The 22,794-nt window shown below is 37.3% G+C and overlaps 1 protein-coding gene across 1 annotated transcript; it reads left to right on the top strand.

The window, feature by feature from the left end:
* The first annotated feature begins 14,225 nt into the window (after positions 1 to 14,225).
* On the top strand, positions 14,226 to 19,826 carry LOC128246303 (uncharacterized). The gene is made up of 2 exons (XM_052964496.1): positions 14,226 to 14,287; positions 19,244 to 19,826. Exons 1-2 carry the CDS (start codon positions 14,226 to 14,228, stop codon positions 19,824 to 19,826), a joined length of 645 nt encoding a protein of 214 aa, XP_052820456.1.
* The last annotated feature ends 2,968 nt before the right edge of the window (positions 19,827 to 22,794 follow it).

The raw sequence follows: 22,794 nt of genomic DNA, 5'->3' as shown, positions 1-22,794 counted from the left end.
CAACCCACTGCTCTATGTGCTGTAGTGTAAACAACGGACAAGTCTATCATATATGAGGCAACCCTCTGCTCTGTGTGCTGTAGTGTATATGACACACAAGTCAATCAAATATGAGGCAACCCTCTGCTTTATGTGCTGTAGTGTATATGACAGACACGTCTATCATATTTGAGGCAACCCTCTGCTCTATGTGCTGTAGTGTATATGACACACAAGTCAATCAAATATGAGGCAACCCTCTGCTCTATGTGCTGTAGTGTATATGACAGACAAGTCAATCAAATATGAGGCAACCCTCTGCTCTATGTGCTGTAGTGTATACGACAGACAAGTCAATCAAATATGAGGCAACCCTCTGCTCTATGTGCTGTAGTGTATATGACAGACAAGTCTATCAAATATGAGGCAACCCTCTGTTCTATGTGCTGTAGTGTATATGACAGACAAGTAAATCAAATATGAGGCAACCCTCTGCTCTATGTGCTGTAGTGTATATGACAGACAAGTCAATCAAATATGAGGCAACCCTCTGCTCTATGTGCTGTAGTGTATATGACAGACAAGTCAATCAAATATGAGGCAACCCTCTGCTCTGTGTGCTGTAGTGTATATGACACACAAGTCAATCAAATATGAGGCAACCCTCTGCTCTATGTGCTGTAGTGTATATGACACACAAATCAATCAAATATGAGGCAACCCTATGCTTTATGTGCTGTAGTGTATATGACAGACACGTCTATCATATTTGAGGCAACCCTCTGCTCTGTGTGCTGTAGTGTATATGACAGACACGTCTATCATATATGAGGCAACCCTCTGCTCTGTGTGCTGTAGTGTATATGACAGACAAGTCAATCAAATATGAGGCAACCCTCTGCTTTATGTGCTGTAGTGTATATGACAGACACGTCTATCATATTTGAGGCAACCCTCTGCTCTATGTGCTGTAGTGTATATGACACACAAGTCAATCAAATATGAGGCAACCCTCTGCTCTATGTGCTGTAGTGTATACGACAGACAAGTCAATCAAATATGAGGCAACCCTCTGCTTTATGTGCTGTAGTGTATACGACAAACAAGTCAATCAAATATGAGGCAACCCTCTGCTCTATGTGCTGTAGTGTATATGACACACAAGTCAATCAAATATGAGGCAACCCTCTGCTTTATGTGCTGTAGTGTATATGACAGACAAGTCAATCAAATATGAGGCAACCCTCTGCTCTATGTGCTGTAGTGTATATGACAGACAAGTCAATCAAATATGAGGCAACCCTCTTCCCTATGTGCTGTAGTGTATACGACAGACAAGTCTATCATATTTGAGGCAACCCTCTGCTCTATGTGCTGTAGTGTATATGACAGACACGTCTATCATATATGAGGCAACCCTCTGTTCTATGTGCTGTAGTGTATACGTCAGACACGTCTATCATATATGAGGCAACCCTCTGCTCTATGTGCTATAGTGTATATGACAGACACGTCTATCATATATGAGGCAACCCTCTGTTCTCTGTGTTGTAGTGTATACGTCAGACACGTCTATCTTTTATGAGGCAACCCTCTGTTCTATGTGCTGTAGTGTATACGTCAGACACGTCTATCATATATGAGGCAACCCTCTGTTCTATGTGCTGTAGTGTATACGTCAGACACGTCTATCATATATGAGGCAACCCTCTGCTCTATGTGCTGTAGTGTATATGACAGACACGTCTATCATATATGAGGCAACCATCTGTTCTATGTGCTGTAGTGTATACGTCAGACACGTCTATCATATATGAGGCAACCCTCGGCTCTATGTGCTGTAGTGTATACGACAGACACGTCTATCTTTTATGAGGCAACCCTCTGTTCTCTGTGTGCTGTAGTGTATACGACAGACACGTCTATCATATATGAGGCAACCCTCGGCAAGTCTATCATATATGAGGCAACCCTCTGTTCTATGTGTTGTAGTGTATATGACAGACAAGTCAATCAAATATGAGGCAACCCTCTTCCCTATGTGCTGTAGTGTATACGACAGACAAGTCTATCATATTTGAGGCAACCCTCTGCTCTATGTGCTGTAGTGTATATGACAGACACGTCTATCATATATGAGGCAACCCTCTGTTTATGTGCTTTAGTGTATACGTCAGACACGTCTATCATATATGAGGCAACCCTCTGCTCTATGTGCTGTAGTGTATATGACAGACACGTCTATCATAAATGAGGCAACCCTCTGTTCTCTGTGTTGTAGTGTATACGTCAGACACGTCTATCTTTTATGAGGCAACCCTCTGTTCTATGTGCTGTAGTGTATACGTCAGACACGTCTATCATATATGAGGCAACCCTCTGTTCTATGTGCTGTAGTGTTTACGTCAGACACGTCTATCATATATGAGGCAACCCTCTGCTCTATGTGCTGTAGTGTATACGACAGACAAGTCAATCAAATATGAGGCAACCCTCTGCTCTATGTGCTGTAGTGTATATGACAGACAAGTCTATCAAATATGAGGCAACCCTCTTCCCTATGTGCTGTAGTGTATACGACAGACAAGTCTATCATATTTGAGGCAACCCTCTGCTCTATGTGCTGTAGTGTATATGACAGACACGTCTATCATATATGAGGCAACCCTCTGTTCTATGTGCTGTAGTGTATACGTCAGACACGTCTATCATATATGAGGCAACCCTCTGCTCTATGTGCTGTAGTGTATATGACAGACACGTCTATCATATATGAGGCAACCCTCTGTCCTCTGTGTTGTAGTGTATACGTCAGACACGTCTATCTTTTATGAGGCAACCCTCTGTTCTATGTGCTGTAGTGTATACGTCAGACACGTCTATCATATATGAGGCAACCCTCTGTTCTATGTGCTGTAGTGTATACGTCAGACACGTCTATCATATATGAGGCAACCCTCTGCTCTATGTGCTGTAGTGTATATGACAGACACGTCTATCATATATGAGGCAACCCTCTGTTCTATGTGCTGTAGTGTATACGTCAGACACGTCTATCATATATGAGGCAACCCTCGGCTCTATGTGCTGTAGTGTATACGACAGACACGTCTATCTTTTATGAGGCAACCCTCTGTTCTCTGTGTGCTGTAGTGTATACGACAGACACGTCTATCATATATGAGGCAACCCTCGGCAAGTCTATCATATATGAGGCAACCCTCTGTTCTATGTGTTGTAGTGTATATGACAGACAAGTCAATCAAATATGAGGCAACCCTCTTCCCTATGTGCTGTAGTGTATACGACAGACAAGTCTATCATATTTGAGGCAACCCTCTGCTCTATGTGCTGTAGTGTATATGACAGACACGTCTATCATATATGAGGCAACCCTCTGTTTATGTGCTGTAGTGTATACGTCAGACACGTCTATCATATATGAGGCAACCCTCTGCTCTATGTGCTGTAGTGTATATGACAGACACGTCTATCATAAATGAGGCAACCCTCTGTTCTCTGTGTTGTAGTGTATACGTCAGACACGTCTATCTTTTATGAGGCAACCCTCTGTTCTATGTGCTGTAGTGTATACGTCAGACACGTCTATCATATATGAGGCAACCCTCTGTTCTATGTGCTGTAGTGTTTACGTCAGACACGTCTATCATATATGAGGCAACCCTCTGCTCTATGTGCTGTAGTGTATATGACAGACACGTCTATCATATATGAGGCAACCCTCTGCTCTATGTGCTGTAGTGTATACGTCAGACACGTCTATCATATATGAGGCAACCCTCGGCTCTATGTGCTGTAGTGTATACGACAGACACGTCTATCTTTTATGAGGCAACCCTCTGTTCTCTGTGTGCTGTAGTGTATACGACAGACACGTCTATCATATATGAGGCAACCCTCGGCAAGTCTATCATATATGAGGCAACCCTCTGTTCTCTATGTGCTGTAGTGTATACGACAGACAAGTCTATCATATATGAGGCAACCCTCTGTTCTCTGTGTGCTGTAGTGAATACGACAGACACGTCTATCTTTTATGAGGCAACCCTCTGCTCTATGTGCTGTAGTGTATACGACAGACACGTCTATCATATATGAGGCAACCCTCGGCAAGTCTATCATATATGAGGCAACCCTCTGTTCTCTATGTGCTGTAGTGTATACGACAGACAAGTCTATCATATATGAGGCAACCCTCTGTTCTCTGTGTGCTGTAGTGAATACGACAGACACGTCTATCATATATGAGGCAACCCTCTGCTCTATATGCTGTAGTGTATACGACAGACACGTCTATCATATATGAGGCAACCCTCGGCTCTATGTGCTGTGGTGTATACGACAGACACGTCTATCTTTTATGAGGCAACCCTCTGTTCTCTGTGTGCTGTAGTGTATACGACAGACACGTCTATCATATATGAGGCAACCCTCTGCTCTATGTGCTGTAGTGTATACGACAGACACGTCTATCATATATGAGGCAACCCTCGGCTCTATGTGCTGTAGTGTATACGACAGACACGTCTATCATATATGTGGCAACCCTCTGTTCTCTGTGTGCTGTAGTGTATACGACAGACACGTCTATCATATATGAGGCAACCCTCGGCAAGTCTATCATATATGAGGCAACCCTCTGTTCTCTGTGTGCTATAGTGTATATGACAGACACGTCTATCATATATGAGGCAACCCTCTGTTCCCTGTGTGATGTAGTGTATACGACAGACAAGTCTATCATATATGAGGCAACCCTCTGTTCTCTGTGTGATGTAGTGTATACGACAGACAAGTCTATCATATATGAGGCAACCCTCTGTTCTATGTGTTGTAGTGTATACGACAGACACGTCTATCATATATGAGGCAACCCTCTGTTCTCTGTGTTGTAGTGTATACGACAGACACGTCTATCATATATGAGGCAACCCTCGGCAAGTCTATCATATATGAGGCACACCTCTGTTCTATGTGTTGTAGTGTATATGACAGACAAGTCTATCATATATGAGGCAACCCTCTGTTCTATGTGCTGTAGTGAATACGACAGACACGTCTATCTTTTATGAGGCAACCCTCTGCTCTATGTGCTGTAGTGTATACGACAGACACGTCTATCATATATGAGGCAACCCTCGGCAAGTCTATCATATATGAGGCAACCCTCTGTTCTCTATGTGCTGTAGTGTATACGACAGACAAGTCTATCATATATGAGGCAACCCTCTGTTCTCTGTGTGCTGTAGTGAATACGACAGACACGTCTATCATATATGAGGCAACCCTCTGCTCTATGTGCTGTAGTGTATACGACAGACACGTCTATCATATATGAGGCAACCCTCGGCTCTATGTGCTGTGGTGTATACGACAGACACGTCTATCTTTTATGAGGCAACCCTCTGTTCTCTGTGTGCTGTAGTGTATACGACAGACACGTCTATCATATATGAGGACACCCTCTGCTCTATGTGCTGTAGTGTATACGACAGACACGTCTATCATATATGAGGCAACCCTCGGCTCTATGTGCTGTAGTGTATACGACAGACACGTCTATCATATATGTGGCAACCCTCTGTTCTCTGTGTGCTGTAGTGTATACGACAGACACGTCTATCATATATGAGGCAACCCTCGGCAAGTCTATCATATATGAGGCAACCCTCTGTTCTCTGTGTGCTATAGTGTATATGACAGACACATCTATCATATATGAGGCAACCCTCTGTTCCCTGTGTGATGTAGTGTATACGACAGACAAGTCTATCATATATGAGGCAACCCTCTGTTCTCTGTGTGATGTAGTGTATACGACAGACAAGTCTATCATATATGAGGCAACCCTCTGTTCTATGTGCTGTAGTGTATACGACTGACACGTCTATCATATATGAGGCAACCCTCTGTTCTCTGTGTTGTAGTGTATACGACAGACACGTCTATCATATATGAGGCAACCCTCGGCAAGTCTATCATATATGAGGCACACCTCTGTTCTATGTGTTGTAGTGTATATGACAGACAAGTCTATCATATATGAGGCAACCCTCTGTTCTATATGTTGTAGTGTATATGACAGACAAGTCTATCATATATGAGGCAACCCTCTGTTCTCTATGTGATGTAGTGTATACGACAGACACGTCTATCATATATGAGGCAACCCTCGGCAAGTCTATCATATATGAGGCAACCCTCTGTTCTATGTGTTGTAGTGTATATGACAGACAAGTCTATCATATATGAGGCAACCCTCTGTTCTATGTGTTGTAGTGTATATGACAGACAAGTCTATCATATATGAGGCAACCCTCTGTTCTATGTGATGTAGTGTATACGACAGACACGTCTATCATATATGAGGCAACCCTCGGCAAGTCTATCATATATGAGGCAACCCTCTGTTCTCTGTGTTGTAGTGTATACGACAGACACGTCTTTCATATATGAGGCAACCCTCTGTTCTATGTGTTGTAGTGTATATGACAGACAAGTCTATCATATATGAGGCAACCCTCTGTTCTCTGTGTTGTAGTGTATACGACAGACAAGTCTATCATATATGAGGCAACCCTCTGCTCTATGTGTTGTAGTGTATATGACAGACACGTCTATCATATATGAGGCAACCCTCTGTTCTCTGTGTTGTAGTGTATACGACAGACACGTCTTTCATATATGAGGCAACCCTCTGTTCTATGTGTTGTAGTGTATATGACAGACAAGTCTATCATATATGAGGCAACCCTCTGTTCTCTGTGTTGTAGTGTATACGACAGACACGTCTATCATATATGAGGCAACCTTCTGTTCTCTGTGTGCTGTAGTGTATACGACAGACACGTCTTTCATATATGAAGCAACCTTCTGTTCTCTGTGTGCTGTAGTGTATACGTCTGACAAAACCCTAGCCGATATTGGGACGCTTGACGAGCCTATCCAACAAGAGGCTTCACTTTACATTTTATTTAAAGTTTAACCACGCGAATTGTCTGTACACAAAACCTTTCCTCAATAAGACACTGAGATTGCACTAGCTACGTGTTACGGTTCACGTAGTACTATGTTTCAACAAAACCAAAGTAAGGATATCTTCGTCAAAGCATTATGTTATATACTGTTTGAGCTGAATATCATAACCATATACTCTACAGTCTTAGAAACAATTATATATACGTTATTTATGTGACATGCATATAGTCTAAGGTTGCCGCTTTAACCCTATTTTATTGCAACCTATTGATAGCAATTTATAGAATGACATACTATGTACTGTCTGATTTTTGTTTCAAAAACAACATACATCATGAGTCATCACTACTGGGGGTAGGCAGCCCCAGACGTAATGTCTGGTTTGAAAGAAGTCACATGTTCATTCGGTATAGTCTTGATATTAACAATGATGTAAGATGTTAGATGGTCGTTGGTATGTAAATGAGTAATAAAGTTAAGAACAGCATATGCATTAAGATTTCAATTAGATTCATAAATATAGTTTTATTTCATCAAGAGCAACAGTATAGTATACTCACCATGTGATTGAGGACCCAAATGAGGTATCTGGGCGAAAGTGAGGTATTATCATATTCACAAAGCTTATTGTTTTCCCAACACAAATCAATTTATTTATTTAATTCTTATTTTTGACTCAGAAATTGAAGTTTTCGTATAACAGGTATAACAACAAAAAGTGTGTTTTTTATACTGTTTACTTTTTAATGATGATCAACATATATAAAAAACATTTTTACATGTAGATCAATTAGTGCTAAAAAAAGGATACACTATTTAAACCTTTTTTTTCAGTTTTTGACATTAATTATTGATATATAGGTTCATCTTCCTAAGGCAACAACAGTGTTTCAAGCATCTCATTATTATACTAGTTAATAAAGGAATGAAGGAGATTCCAAACATGTTAAACACAAACTAAGGATAAAATAGATCATTTGACATTTTATTTTCAACTCAGAAACAAGGCATCATTTTTGGGAAAGGCAACCTTTCATTCGAATTAGATGCAAGTATATGAAGCTAAAAATGATAAGTTACAAGTATAACCCTCTTGTGAAAACTTTATACAAAAATGGTTGCCATGACAATGTTGTTTCTTATAACTCATACAGATTAATGTTATTTTTTTATGAAAATTCAGTTTCAGTCATTTATTATTTATAATATAAAGGGCAAAATGCACATAAGTTCATGTCCCTGAAATAACAACTGTGGTTCAAGGATTGCAATAATATACTAGTAAATACAGGAATGAATGACTGAAACATGTACTAATATTTAAATGATTATTTACTGGAATTCAGTTATGTGACGTCAGGTTTGAAGTTGAATATCTCGAAAGCTGAGGGTACCTCATTTGGACCCAAAATCTCAAAGTGCGTCACATATTATCATTCAAATCAATGTTGTATGACATTTGGGATAATAACGAACATTGATTCACTGGACAATTTTTATTTATTTCACATTTAATTAAATTTCGTTGTGTGATATTGTAATTAAGAGGTTCAACCCCACATCCATTCAATTTGACAGAGTTAAGTCCAAGTTAGTTATGTTACTGCAATTATTTTAGTTGTTAAAGCATACACATAAATATTGTTAATAGTTATGGTTCTATTAATGCTTTTAAACCTGTTTCCCTTTTATGAGGCAACGGTAATCTTCAACGCGTTGTTGTCCTGATATTGTATTAGTCTGGACATTTGATAAACTAGGGAATTAATCTGTACAAGACATAACGATTTTTATTGCGTTTTGGTAAAATGGCGTCATTAAACAATATAGTGCGTCGATAAAATGCACTTTAATATGTTAAAACGTGTCTTCTGCTTGATATAAACAATATACACTTGAAGGAATGACTAGTACTACTTTTTGATCTGGGGTCGAACTCGACTCTCTTTGATGATTGCAGACTTTGCTCGAGATCTAAAAGCGCTCATCCTCATAATTGCCCCAACATTTATCAAAACGTAGTAGTAATGGTAGGTTTGTGTAAGCATAATCTACCATAATGTTAAAGGAAATGTGTATGGTGATCATATATTTCTGCCGAACGGACACCACCACTTACTGTTAAACAAAAAAATTAAAAGACAAATGAATGTGCGATCGCTGATAACCGATATACTGCCATATTTGGTGACCCTACCAGACACGAGCAGTTGTATAGACACTCGAGGTATTACTTATATACATCGTCTGAACATTTCCCCATCTCAGAACAGATATTTATAATTTTACGTATGTGTGTATGTTTCTAATAACACCCTGTATACGTGCATAATGAAACTACATTTTAGAATATGACGCGTTTCCTAGGAAATGTGATGTCCTTCACTTCAGCCTAGTATAAGATAAAGCGTACATACTTTTGGCGATCAAATGAAATAACCACATTTGTAGTGCAAAAACATGAGATTTATCGGTAATGAATTATGAAAGGTAATTATAATTATACTTGTCTTGTTTAAATATATATCGCCAAAAATAAGGTAGGATATGAATTGACGAAATAAATAATTTACAGCATCTGCATGCATGAAAACATTATACCATTCGGCTTATCAAAGACGTATGTAATACATGGTATCGGGCAAAACATTAAGATGACCAACAAGCTTTCCGTAAAGCAGACTAAATTTATAGCAAAACAACAAGCCTTTCAATATATGTAAATCGATTACTTCAAAGAAAACTGAAACAATATTACTGAAAAAGTGAACACTGACTAAAAGCATTGGATCAATAACAACTACCACAATAACCAATACGCTATCCAGAAATTTAGGATTTGTAACTTCATTCTATAAAAAGTATCCTACATATCTTTTCCACTTGGTGCCACAGTTAAATAATTCCTTTCCGTTGACATTGAATGCCTTATAGATTCCCTGCACGACACAAATATTGAAACAAAACCTGCCTAAATATAGACATTGGCAATTACAACAATAGTGCATTGTTATAAACCTTCAAACACGAAAAACCGAGCCTTTTATCTAAATATGGCAATATTTTTGTTATATGTGTTTACTAGTAAATATTAGTATGTGGTCTCGACTTAGATGAGTACGCACGCGGTTAGCTAAAGTGATAATTGGTTGGCAAGAGCCATGTTTATCACTGTGTAGACTTTCGTTATGATGGGTACTCTTTTGGGTACTCTTCGTTATGATGGGTATTCTTCGTTATGATGGGTACTCTTCGTTATGATGGGTACTCGTCGTACAATGGACACAAACGGCACAAGTTCACTAACCAATAATAAACATTCATCTTGGTTGGTGGCATAAAGTGCAAGACCTAACACAATAAAATAAACACGTATTTTAACATAAATTTTAAGAAGAATGAACTTGAACATAAGCCTATAAATCAGAACACTTAATGTATTGATCAACTACTAATGTTCACCGGTCAGACACATATATCAACTTCGCATATATGCATATCCAGCCGGACAAAAATATCGAACTTGAAGATACAATTACATAACACACAGACAGATAACATTTAGTTGTCGTTTCTTTGTTCCTTAAAGGAGAGATCATATAAACGTATGATAAATACCAACTTTTCGCCGACTATAGACGGAAACCAACTATCAGAGACGTTCAATACATACTGCTTTACGGAAATAGAGTACTTCTGTTTAGATAACGGATCGCCAGTTTCCACTTACGGTATAACCAAATAAAATCCAGTATCTGTCCAAATTACACCAAATTAATGCTAACTTCGTCCAGCCAATTTCAAACTACGATTAGGAAGCAAGATAACTCAGTCATTATTTTAGCATATTAGTAATTATACAACCACGATATTTCACGGATCAAATATATTAGGTCTGTAGTTTGCCTAATATTAGAGATGTTGAGACATTTTCAAATATAGTACCACTTGATTGCAGATGAAGTTATTTAAACCATACATGTATAAAGGCCTAAGCTGATTGTATTGATACGCATGATTACATGTTCCCGATCTCTGGTAGAAGAGCTTTATATCAACAGTAGCATTATATGAACATTAAAGTATAACTCACTTACCGTTTTTAATTCATAAGTTGTCGCTCACTTTAATGCACAAGAATAACTTATGGCGTCGTACACAATCTAAACTGATTAAATACTTCGGTTGCAATTGCTTTCACTCTGAAAGTCTTACAACGTTTCATGTAAATCGCCATCTTATTCCTGTTTTTTTATCATACTAAATTGATGAAATGCGAATGACTTGTACACCGGATAGGCATTTCCGGTGAATTAAGCCTTGCTGGAAATTAAAGGCGCCATTCTTGTGTTGTAAGATATTCCGAATATCTGGCGTTTATCAAAATATGAACGCAAAAGCAACGATATGCGTTTATCTTAGAAAGCGCAAAAGAGTTGTGGAGAGAAATTTATGAATAAATATATAAGCTGCTTGTATTGATCAAATAGCAATCATTAAACACAATGAAATTCATATTTTGTAACTCACACTTCTAATAAAGAATAATTTGTGGCAAAGAAAGTAATTCGTCTGAAAACGCAGGCAAACATCCGTAATAAGTAAGCATATAAAATGTAAGTTTAATTACATGCAACCATGCTAATGTTGTTGAAAGTCTCACAAGGTATCATGTAAATGATATAGTAGTCTTCTTGTCTTTTATAATAAAATATTTATGATCTGTTTATTCAATCAACGGTGATTGTTTGTAGAAGTATGACTGATAATGATATCTAAAATAGGTTTCCGGTCCGGATTAAAACTCCGACCCGGGGTCGCGCACGTAAGTCGGTAACGAGGTTTGTGAAGTTACCGATCACGCAACGTGCCCACGTGTAGGGTATTTTGAATATGACCGCAAAGACATATTTGATGATGATTGATATGTTTTCTGATATACCTTAACCTAGTAGTATTTGAAAAAAAAAAGACGTAGAAAACGCACTGCTTGCACATTTCATCAAAATATGCGAGCAACGTTATTTTCTGACGTCATAACGCGCAGTTATTTTAGATCAAGGTTAAGGTCAAATATATCAAATTGAAATTGCATCTTGCATAGTTATATATTAATAGACGCTTTGCCGAAATAACTTAATGATATATTAATAAACCATTAAGTAAACATGTCCTCATACTATGAAATTAAAACGATTTCTTTCAGTTCGGCATAAAACGTTTCGCCGATTATTAACATGAATGGTACATGGTTCATTAGCGTACAGAATTATGTGGTATGTATAGAAGACGCTTGAACACGTGTGTTGTCATGCTGGCAGATCGGTAGAAATACGCATGAATATCAACCCAATCTCGCAGGTTTAATCCCCCGCCTCACGATTACAAAGTATTAACTTTCTACTTTGAGGGAGGGTCCCGTATGATAATGTTACGCGCTAGCGCGAGTTAAAGAACTAGGTAACATGGATGCAATATATCTTTGCACTTGATCCAACAACATATAACGGCAAAGGCCTTTAACCGGCCTCTACCTTATCCATCAGTTTGTATTAATCCGAAATGTTACACAAGAGAAGAGTGGTCGCTTTAAAATAAAGCGAAACGTTACAGCATCAATACGATGTTATGTTAAGCAGTCTGTTTGTGAACATATGAATAATTATTAATTGATATATTTACATATGATTTTTGAATTCATGCATAACGTTTTGTTTCTCTAGAGAAAAAAAAAACGCTCATTTTGCCTTTCTGAAAGTTCGGAGAGGATAAAAAGTTGAACACCGAGTAATTGAGGCGGTTTCTGCGCATTTATCTCATTTCATATTCCATGGAAATGTTGCGCATTATGTATTATGCAAAAGTGCACAGACACAGTTTATCACGTTTAATAGTCTTTCTGTGATGACTAACATGAAACCTGTTTTAATGTATGTTGATAGTCAAAACAAATACACTTTACCGGTATAGATCACTGCAATACAGTCGTTGTTTTATCTTTTGCATAAGTGTATTTCAGTTCTATTTAAAATTATATTAAAACAATGCATTTAGTAGAAGGTACTGAAACAAAACATGACGTAGTTTAATCATCTAAAACATCATCTTACAGAAATACACTACATAATTAAGCCCAAATAAAAAAGACATGTGACAATTGCAATTTCAGCGAGACTGCAGGCTCACACTTGCAAGATCAAGTGGCCACACGTGTGTACAGGCTAACAGTCAAATATCACGGACACTTCACGCCACTTCCACCACTTAACGGTGGTGCAAAGATATGAGCTGTCGACACTTCCGTGGTGCAGCTGTGTCCTGTGTTTATTTTTACAAACGTGAGTGTGATTTATATTTTATTTGATAATTTTATTAAACGGACATATTTCGAAAATCGTAGAATGTGGTACCGTGTAAGAACACCTTTACTGCAAGCTAGCAACGACTTCGTATAAATATATAATCTAATATATACATCACATTCACGTTTGTAGTGGTAAGCACAGGACACATCTGTAAATGAGCCAGCAGATTTAAGGAAACTAATGTTACATATCAACCTGAAACGTTTAAGCTTCCCTATTCAGCCAGGAAACTGAAACATTACCAGCGAACTAGACGTGGAGAATTTCTGACCAATTATTTGAAAAAGGCAAGTTCTGTTTTTGCTACTTAAGTCGTTATTGGTGTGTTTCTTGTCTCATTAACAAACCGTTTTGGCAAGCCACATTTAATTAATGACGGCAACGGAAACATTTAAATTTGCGAAGTGACTTCAAGAGTGAAGAATGTTTCATTTGCTGGGATTAAGTCCAAGAGCCGGCCTTTTTTATAATACTTTACGGAAAGGTTGTTAGGTCTGCATATTTTGTCATTATACAAACTAAGTTAATATGTGCATTAAACATCACCCCTAACTAAAATACTATATGTGTTAAGTTTTTTGATAACACGAATCCCTCAAGAAATTCAAATCAGTATTTTAAATTAATCGAAGACTTACAGCTGATGAACATATGTAAATATGATACTTGTTACACAATACCAACATAACTGCAAGTATTGCCTTTCATATTTTTATACGACAGTCACAGATATCCTATAAAAGTCTATCATTTGCGTTCCGTGAAAGGTTGCGTACTAGATGAAAAAGTCAAAACATGACTGAAAGGTCCGTCTTATATAGCTGACCTTTACACTATATGTACAGTTCTCTACACGTCCTTTATGGGACTGCCCTCTACACTATGTGTACAGTTGTGTACCAGCCTGGCAAGTCTATTCGACATGAGACTATCTTCTACACTCAGTATATTGTTGTGTACATGACTGAAAAACTTATCCTATATAGCTGCCATTTACACTCCTGACAAATCCATTGTATTTCGGGTGCCCTTTACACTCTGTGCACACTTGTGTACACGTCTGACAAGTCAATCATATAGGGCTGCCATTTACACTCCTGACAAATCCATTATATATCGGGTGCCCTTTACACTCTTTGCACACTTGTGTAAACGTCTGACAAGTCAATCATATAGGGCTGCCATGTACTCTCCATGTACAGTTGGGTAAACGCCTGACAAGTCTTTTATATTGGGCTGGCCTTTAACCTCCTCTATGTACAGTTGTGTACAAACCTGACAAGTCAATCATATAGGGATGCTGTTCACACACTATGTACCCTGGTGTACACGTCCCTTTAAACTCTGTGTACACACTTGGTCTCATTTATGGGGCTAGCCACTGTTCCCTGTTCACTTTTGTGTACACTTCTGACAGTTATCATTTATAAGTGTGTGAAATGTTGTAAATACCGGATCTGTAACGTTGTGACTAATCCCATTGGTCTGCGGAATGTCATGTATCGTCATTTAGGCGCCCAATCTAGGTTGATGCAAAAAAAAGAATTATCTTGTTTAACTCACTTGACTTGAATGATAAAAACAAAAAAACAAAAATATATGATTTAGGTTAAGATCAAAATGTTTTGGCGATTTTTTTAACTTGGAAATTTGAGACCATGTAAAGGTGAAATAACGTTTACATTCTTAACTCTGTTATATGGTACACAGTATCAACATAATTTGACGTATTGCTTGGCATAATTTTAGTAAGCCACGGATTACTCTACTCTTCACTTTCGTTGTGTGACTAAATTGGACTCATTGCTCGAAAGGAATCTCTCTGTTACTCATATAACCATCATGTCATCGTTTTAACCGTGATTAATGACATTGCTTGGCCTAATGTAATCTTCGGCGTCCGTCGGGCGTCGTCCGTCTGTCGTCAACAATTGCTTTATACAACGCATCCTCCTAAAGTGCTGAAACAATTGTAATGCAACTTCAAAGGGACGTTTCATAGTTAGTTGCCTTTCAAAATTGTTCAAATAAATGAAATGTATGCAGAACTCTGGTTGTCATGGCAACGAAAAGGAAAATTTATCTTCTTCAATAATTGGACTCAAAAATGGATATTATTTCAAATGAGTGTGTCATCTAGTGGTCTATAAAAATGTTTAGTTCTTTAAACTAATTTGCTAGAAATTTCAGACAATGTATTGTTCTAATATATAAGAAATACTTTTTACAAGGCGCCTCTTACCTATTCTTTCGCAGCCAATTGTCTGTACACACAACTTTTGTCTCAGTGAGGGCAAATAGACAATGTGACTGCACTAGATTGGTGTTACGGCATGCATAGTATTTTATATCAATTAACACAAGGATTCGGATATACTAGTCAATACATTTAGTTATATGAAGTTGAATGATAGCCATCACATACTTTTACATTCATTTGCCGTTGTATTGTGTTTATCACATTTCACATAAATTTGATCCAATGTTTTAATGCTATGTAAACTATTAATCTCATGATAATATTTTAAAAGCTTCAACAATAGCATATATCATAACCTTATTATTACATTACAAGTGTTGTAATTTTCATTGTGATATGTTTTTTAACGTTTATAACACAAATCTATCTGTATTTTGGGTTGGCGGCATTCAATTACAAATACACATTCAAATTCGTATTAGATGCAACAACAGACTTATGTACAACATAGCATCGTACGAAGAAAAAACCTGCTCCACAAAACGTCTCTTAAGGATATTTACTGAATTATACAGCAAACACGTCTTCAATTTCTGAAACGGTATTGCTGAACAAATACTGCGAACAATCCCTTAATGCATTGAACCAACAACATCTATTACAAGACCTGATACGTAAGCCAAAAGGCTGACAGTTTGGACGTGAAGCTTCGTTACAATAAAGAATATCCTTCCATATATTGCCACGTTATTCCACTGTTTACATGTTCCTTTTCTTTGACTTGGATGCCTTATGTAGTCCATGCATGAAAAGAAATGCATGAAATAATGGCAACATATTTGAAGGATAATACAATGCCCATGCCCATAAGTAATCGACGTAAGTGCGTTTCAATGGAGAATGAACATGTATCCACGATATGTATACACGGGCCAAACAATCGACGCTAATAAAACTTGTTGAACATTTGATTATATATATTCAGTATAAGGTTTAGAGTAGAATAAACATTATTAGATAATTACTCAACTTGTATAGAGGTGGTTTAGTCTTTGGTTTGGTCAAAGCTGAAAAAATATTAATTGGTCAATACTTTTCCAGGAATAAATATCAACCAATCAAAATATTTAAATGTTCAAACTTACCAAAGATAACCTGTGCACAAATAAACCAAGTTTTATACAATTGGCTGCAGGTTTTCCCCAGCTATATTCATATATGAACTTCGCATAACACAGACTGTTATTATTACGTTGTTATTTTCTTGTCTTTAAGTCGTTGCACCTATACCAATGTTTCACCTTCCCAGAGGGAAAACAACTATCAGCAATGGTGAATATATGATATAGTGCTTTGAGTGTATCTTACGCATGAACGTTTTTCCACCGGCGTATTTACATCGAACAACTGTTCTAAAACCGTCTTTTAATAATAATTCAAAAACTTCTAACTTAGTTCAGCCCGTTTCAAACCACGTGTCTTCGGATTCAAGTTTAAACACATTTTTTATGTAAGCCCATATAATTAATTATACTAATATGACATATGGAGGATCAAATTCATTCATTCCGTAATTTGCAAGTTCAAACCATTTCAAAGATAGCACCACTTGATAAATCATTGTTTAAATAACTGATTGATTGATCTGATTCATTCCGATCTCAGACAAACAAGTACAAGGTTCTATTAAAATAAAAGCATAAAATACTTCACGTAATAAAATTCATATTTCCTCACTCACATTATTGAAGAGGACAAACTTGAGGCGTTAAACGCAGTCTGAAATTATTTCAATTATTTTATTGAAAATGCACGCAATGCACCTTATTGGTATGCTTTAAACGTTAGGGGTTTTAATTTTTTCCAGTCTGAAAGTCGTTCGATGATTGATGTGGAGTAATCCTATTCCTTTTATAAGGAAATATAATAATATACAGTAGTTTACAACCACCAAACTAAAGTATTTACATAAAATAAAATAATTCCGTTTTCTGTCATATTTTTGCTAATGCCTACAAAAAAAGAACTGCTTTAAACGGAAAAAAAGACAAATACAACAAAAGGACTACTTTTAACAGAATAACAGAGAGAGAACAAGTGAAAAAGACCTACATGTATTCCAAGTGCAATGTCAACGAGACCGCTTGTTCACACGTGTACGGCAAGCTGGACACACTCACGAACAACACGCCTTTTATGGGCCAAATCAGTCACAAGAACGTATGTATTTGATCAGACTAAACATTAACGTTTAGTTTCCCAATTATTCCTGACAACAGAAACGTTACTTGCGAAACAAACATTGAGGATTTCTGACCAATCATTTGTAAAGGGCAATTTCTGAATTTGAGTACTGAAGTTTTGCTTGATGTGTCTCTCGTTTCATCCAATAGATTCCATGCTGCAATACCGAACCGTTTTACCATACCGCATTCCATAAACGATGACCAGCGGGGCATTGCTAAAGCCAATTAACTTTGACAGCAAAGAATGACTCCTTAAAATGCTGTTTGTTAAGTCTGTGTTTTTTGGCATTTGCGTTTAGATACAGACATGCTTTCAGGTCAGCATATAGTTTTATTATTCATGATAGTCATTGCATTATATATCATACCTGACAAAATTGCTATATGTCTTTCAAATAAACAAAGGTTCACAATTGTGTTTATAGTTTACTTATTGATACGAAATTTGACATTGTCCTGACTGGAAGTAATTACTTCTCTTTAGATATTATACAAATATTTCGAACATGATTCCATTTATATTGTGCAGCATACTTTTATTTCGTTGAACTTGTTTTGTTTTGTTTTAAATTTCGGAGGTATTAAAGATACTTATTGTGACTGGGTGATTGGTATATTTGGGTTAAGAGACAAAATAGATTGAGAGCATATATCATAAACATTGCAAGGCATTACAGACATCATACATATACATTGTTTATATCTAGATTTTCTAAACATAAGTACAAGTTACATTTAGTTCATTACATATGACACTTTACTGATACATAATAAATACGGTCTAACACATGATCATTAGCTGGGGAGTAAATTATAGCGCCTCAATGATTTACTTAGAATTTAATTTACGTCAAAACATTATATGTAGTAAATACGTGTGATCTCTGTAAGTAACTAAACGATATGATTAAACTGTTAAGCTTAAAGAGCGACGTGTAAGATCATATTACTTGGTTCTCTAAAGAACTTACTGTATATGCAACTGTTGTCATTTATTTATTACGTATTATTTAGTTTCAATTATTTATGTCTTCATGGATGATTTACATGTACACCAAGTCATTCACGACTTGTTCTGTGAATGTTCTGAATTGATTTTAACTCATATCAAAGGGAGAATGACTTTGCTCTGCCATATTATTCCTAAAACGTCAAATACCACTGAAATCATAATCAACTGAAGAGGAATAATAAAACGCCGTTAAAAAGTACTATTTCATTAAAAGATTATATAACAAAAAAAGCCTATTATATCTGTTATGTTTCATGATCGACTGTCGTCTCCAGTATGTTCCCGTCTACAATAGTTTGATCAGCTTTTTACCCAGGTTGTTGTTTCTATCTCCTGTAACACACAATTCACAATGTCCCACAGTTATCTAACATTACAAAAAAGGCCAAGAAGATTGCACAAATATAAATTATGAAATTGATATATGATTGTATATCGCCAGGCTCCACGATCCTCCACAAGACCCTCAAACCTCCTCCCCAAGCCCCGACCATCCTCCACCCCAAGCCCCATCAACCTTCTCCACAAGACCCACCATCCTCCATAAGCCCCACCAACCTTCTCCCCAATCCCTTAATATCCTCCTCCTTCAACAATCCTCCTCCCAAACCCCGACCAACCTCCTCCCCAAGCCCCACCATCCTCCATCAGCCCCAACAACCACACCTCCAAGCCCCACCAACCTCTTCCCAAAGCCCCCACCATCTTCCATAAGCCTCACCAACCTCCTACCCAAGCCCCACCATTTCCCCTTAAGCCCAACCAACCTCCTCCCCAAGCCGCACCATCCTCCGCCTTCAACCATCTTCCTCCCCAAGCCCAACCAACCTCCTCCCCAGGCCCGTAAAATCCTCCTCCTTCAAACATCCTGCATCCCCAGACCAATCAACCTTCTCCACGAGCCCCTAAATTCCTCCATCAGCCCCAATAACCTCCTCCCAGGCTCCCACCATCCTCCTCCCCAACCTCCACCATCCTCCTCCTTCAACCATCCTCCTTCCCAACCCCACTTACCTCCCCCCTAACCCAATCAACCTTAACTCCAAGCCCAACCAACCTACTCCGCAAGCTCTACCAACCACTTCCCCAAGCCCCCACCATCCTCCTCCCCAACCTCCACCATCCCCCTCTATCAACCATCCTCCTTCACAACTTCACCAACTTCCCCCCTAGCCCAATCAACCTCAACTCCAAGCCTCACAAACCTACCCCGCAAGCTCCATAAACCTCCCCCAAAGCCCGACCACCCTTATAGTCATTGCTTTATGCCTTAAATTGTTTGTAATTGTGTTACGACGGACTGAATTTAACAATCATGTTTGGACTGAAAATGTCATTAAGATATTTACAGGAGTAATAAATTTGGTACAAAATGTACTGGCACACTAACTAACTTAAATTGTAGCAGTAAAAAGTAGTATTTTTTATAGATATCAACCGAAACAATCACTCACCGTCAATACCATCAGATACATTTTTAAAAGATGGTATACGTATTGCAAAATGCATGAAGATATATTCATGTACATGAAGTATACGCAATGTAATTTCTATCCTTCCATGCATCTTATACACAATTACTTTAAAAATATATACCAACAACTCGTTGAAAGCACACGCAAACATATTGATTCAATGGTAAGTTCTGATGTTTAGTTCATTTAGTATAAGTTTATGATCTTAACATCTTCTCAGTGACACAGTTTTAACCCTCATACAAATACGTAACGTACTTTATCCACTCCATTCAAAGCAAAAACATAATAATTAGGCATCATCCCTCATCCTTCCAGAGATTTACTGTAATTTAAATATCAAAAATATATGTTCGAAGAAGCCCGTGACAAATAGAAATGCAGAGATGTGCCCTATTGCACCAAAGTGCGCCACGGGAGAGGTTCTTTTTTTGTTCCATATGTTCATCGAAATATTTCAAATATGCCTTGCTCCTGATAATTACGAGTATTAGTTTGAAGATCACTCAGTGTCTGTCAACAATACATCGTTCGTGCCGATTCTTCGATCAGAATTCTAATTAACAGAAGCCGACCCTTCTGGCCGCAATGATACAATTATTCTGCCTGAGGGCCTTCAGCTTTGACTTGAAATTTAATTGCTTAACACATGTCTGAAGAATCATTTGGAAATCTTAACTTGAATATATAAACGAATATATTAATTGGATATGTTTCTTACCATGGTAATATTTTTTTTATCTTAATGAACGCAGCTGTTATTTAATAATGAGTAGCGATGCGTGCCGGAAATTACTGACAAATCCATCTCGCTCTGTTATGGTTTTCACCACACATGCAAACATGCAACATTCGCGTTATCAGTCACAGTGGGCTGCTAGGTGCAAATAAGGCAATTCTAATCGAGGTCAAACGAGTGTTTTTGTCCGAAGTTTTGTGATGCCTTGTTGAAATTAAAACCATTGACAAGTCAATTTAGCACTCGCATGATCGGGTACCATTTCGGGTCCTTGAGCGAAATTGAGGTATTTTCATCCAAAGTCAAACGAGTGTCTTTGTAGAGAGTCTGAGATTCATAAACGAGATGAGAATCATTCCCAAGTATTGCACTCGGGTAGTTGTCATCATGCATTCGAACATGCAACAATCGCGTTATCGAGGCACTTTGTTCCCTTGGTGAAATTGAGGTAATATCATCCGACGTCAAACGAGTGTTTTTTATCGAAGGTCTGTGATTCCTACTATATCACAGGTTTAGACACAGCTTTGTAAATATACATTATTTGAAACAACCTGGGTACTCTCGACAGGCAGACTGCATTCTGTTCGCAGTTCCCCTATCGGTCATTGCGCTCGCTCCCCGCCTGCCAATTTTCGTACCATTCCGGTCTTTACCTTTTATAAATGAAACTTTTCATACGTACCCAACATTTTTGCTGTTTGGAGTGCAAAGTAATATGACCATGGAATATATAAAGATTTTTTTTCTAAACTACAATAAGACCACTGTGAAATAACCATAATTAGTCTAACACTGTGTATTCGGGTATGTTATTGGCGTATACACGAGAGTATTTCAATATTTTGACATGTTCATTCTTCCCCTTCCGGATCCGCTTGTGCAGATAATACATTTGATTTAAACATAGAAATAAAACGTTTGTATTTAAAGATCTTAAGGAATGAATTTATTCATTTAGTCAAAAATAACAATAGTTGTGGTTTTAGGTCTTTGCAACAAATAAATGGAATACTGATGTAATTGTCGGATAAATCACAATTTTGATTGCACTTTACGTCAATCCTTACATAAAACGTCATACAAGGAAACGACAGGATTGTGGGTTTTGTCATTATCTTTGTTAACAATGCCAAATGCATGTTTCAATTGTTTTGTCAATTTTGCCCACTTTCAATATCAAGACATGATTGTCAAGACCGACAGTGAGGTACAAATACAAGCAGAATAATTATACTTTATGGCTAGTTTATAATAATGCGAGCCATAATACCAATTTATAGTGTCATAAATTACTAATGGGCGTCTAGACTAAATTACGTTGCAGTAAAAGCATTGACATACAATCATTTAGTCTGAATTCTCTAGTAATATGAAACACAATCATATTTTGCAAATGAACAAAACCATAATGAGGTAACCAAGTACAAAATAAAATTGAATAACAGGCACATTAAACGCGAAGGGTTCTTATTTTTTACTTGATATCAGATGTAATTGTATTTCCTAGAATGATCAAAAAGATGAAAAATATAAATAAAATAACTTTCGAATAACTGATAACATTTTGTTGTTATCTCCATGTATTCAGCGACTTCCGAGATTAACCTCAACATATGCATTAACCTTTACTAACAGTTTCATAATGGTTATCTTTAATTTGAAGACTTGTTTGCTTGTTTGTGTCTTGATTTTTCAGCGTTTTAATTGGCAGTTTATTGATTTAAAAATTTAAAGAGTTGATTGAACAAAAAATTAGAAGAAACATAATTAGTCTTA

This window comes from Mya arenaria, chromosome 9 (genome assembly GCF_026914265.1).
Source record: "Mya arenaria isolate MELC-2E11 chromosome 9, ASM2691426v1".
In the NCBI taxonomy this organism is placed as follows: domain Eukaryota; kingdom Metazoa; phylum Mollusca; class Bivalvia; order Myida; family Myidae; genus Mya; species Mya arenaria.
The sequence above is the reverse complement of the archived record's forward strand: the minus strand, read 5'-3'. Positions and strand labels throughout refer to the sequence as shown.

Excerpts from the sequence above, each read along its gene's own strand:
- LOC128246303 (XM_052964496.1), top strand. The coding sequence starts at position 14,226 with ATGTGTACAGTTGTGTACCAGCCTGGCAAGTCTATTCGACATGAGACT. Across the intron at positions 14,288-19,243 it reads GAGACTATCTTCTACACTCA|GCTCCACGATCCTCCACAAG; the intron begins GTATATTGTTGT and ends GTATATCGCCAG.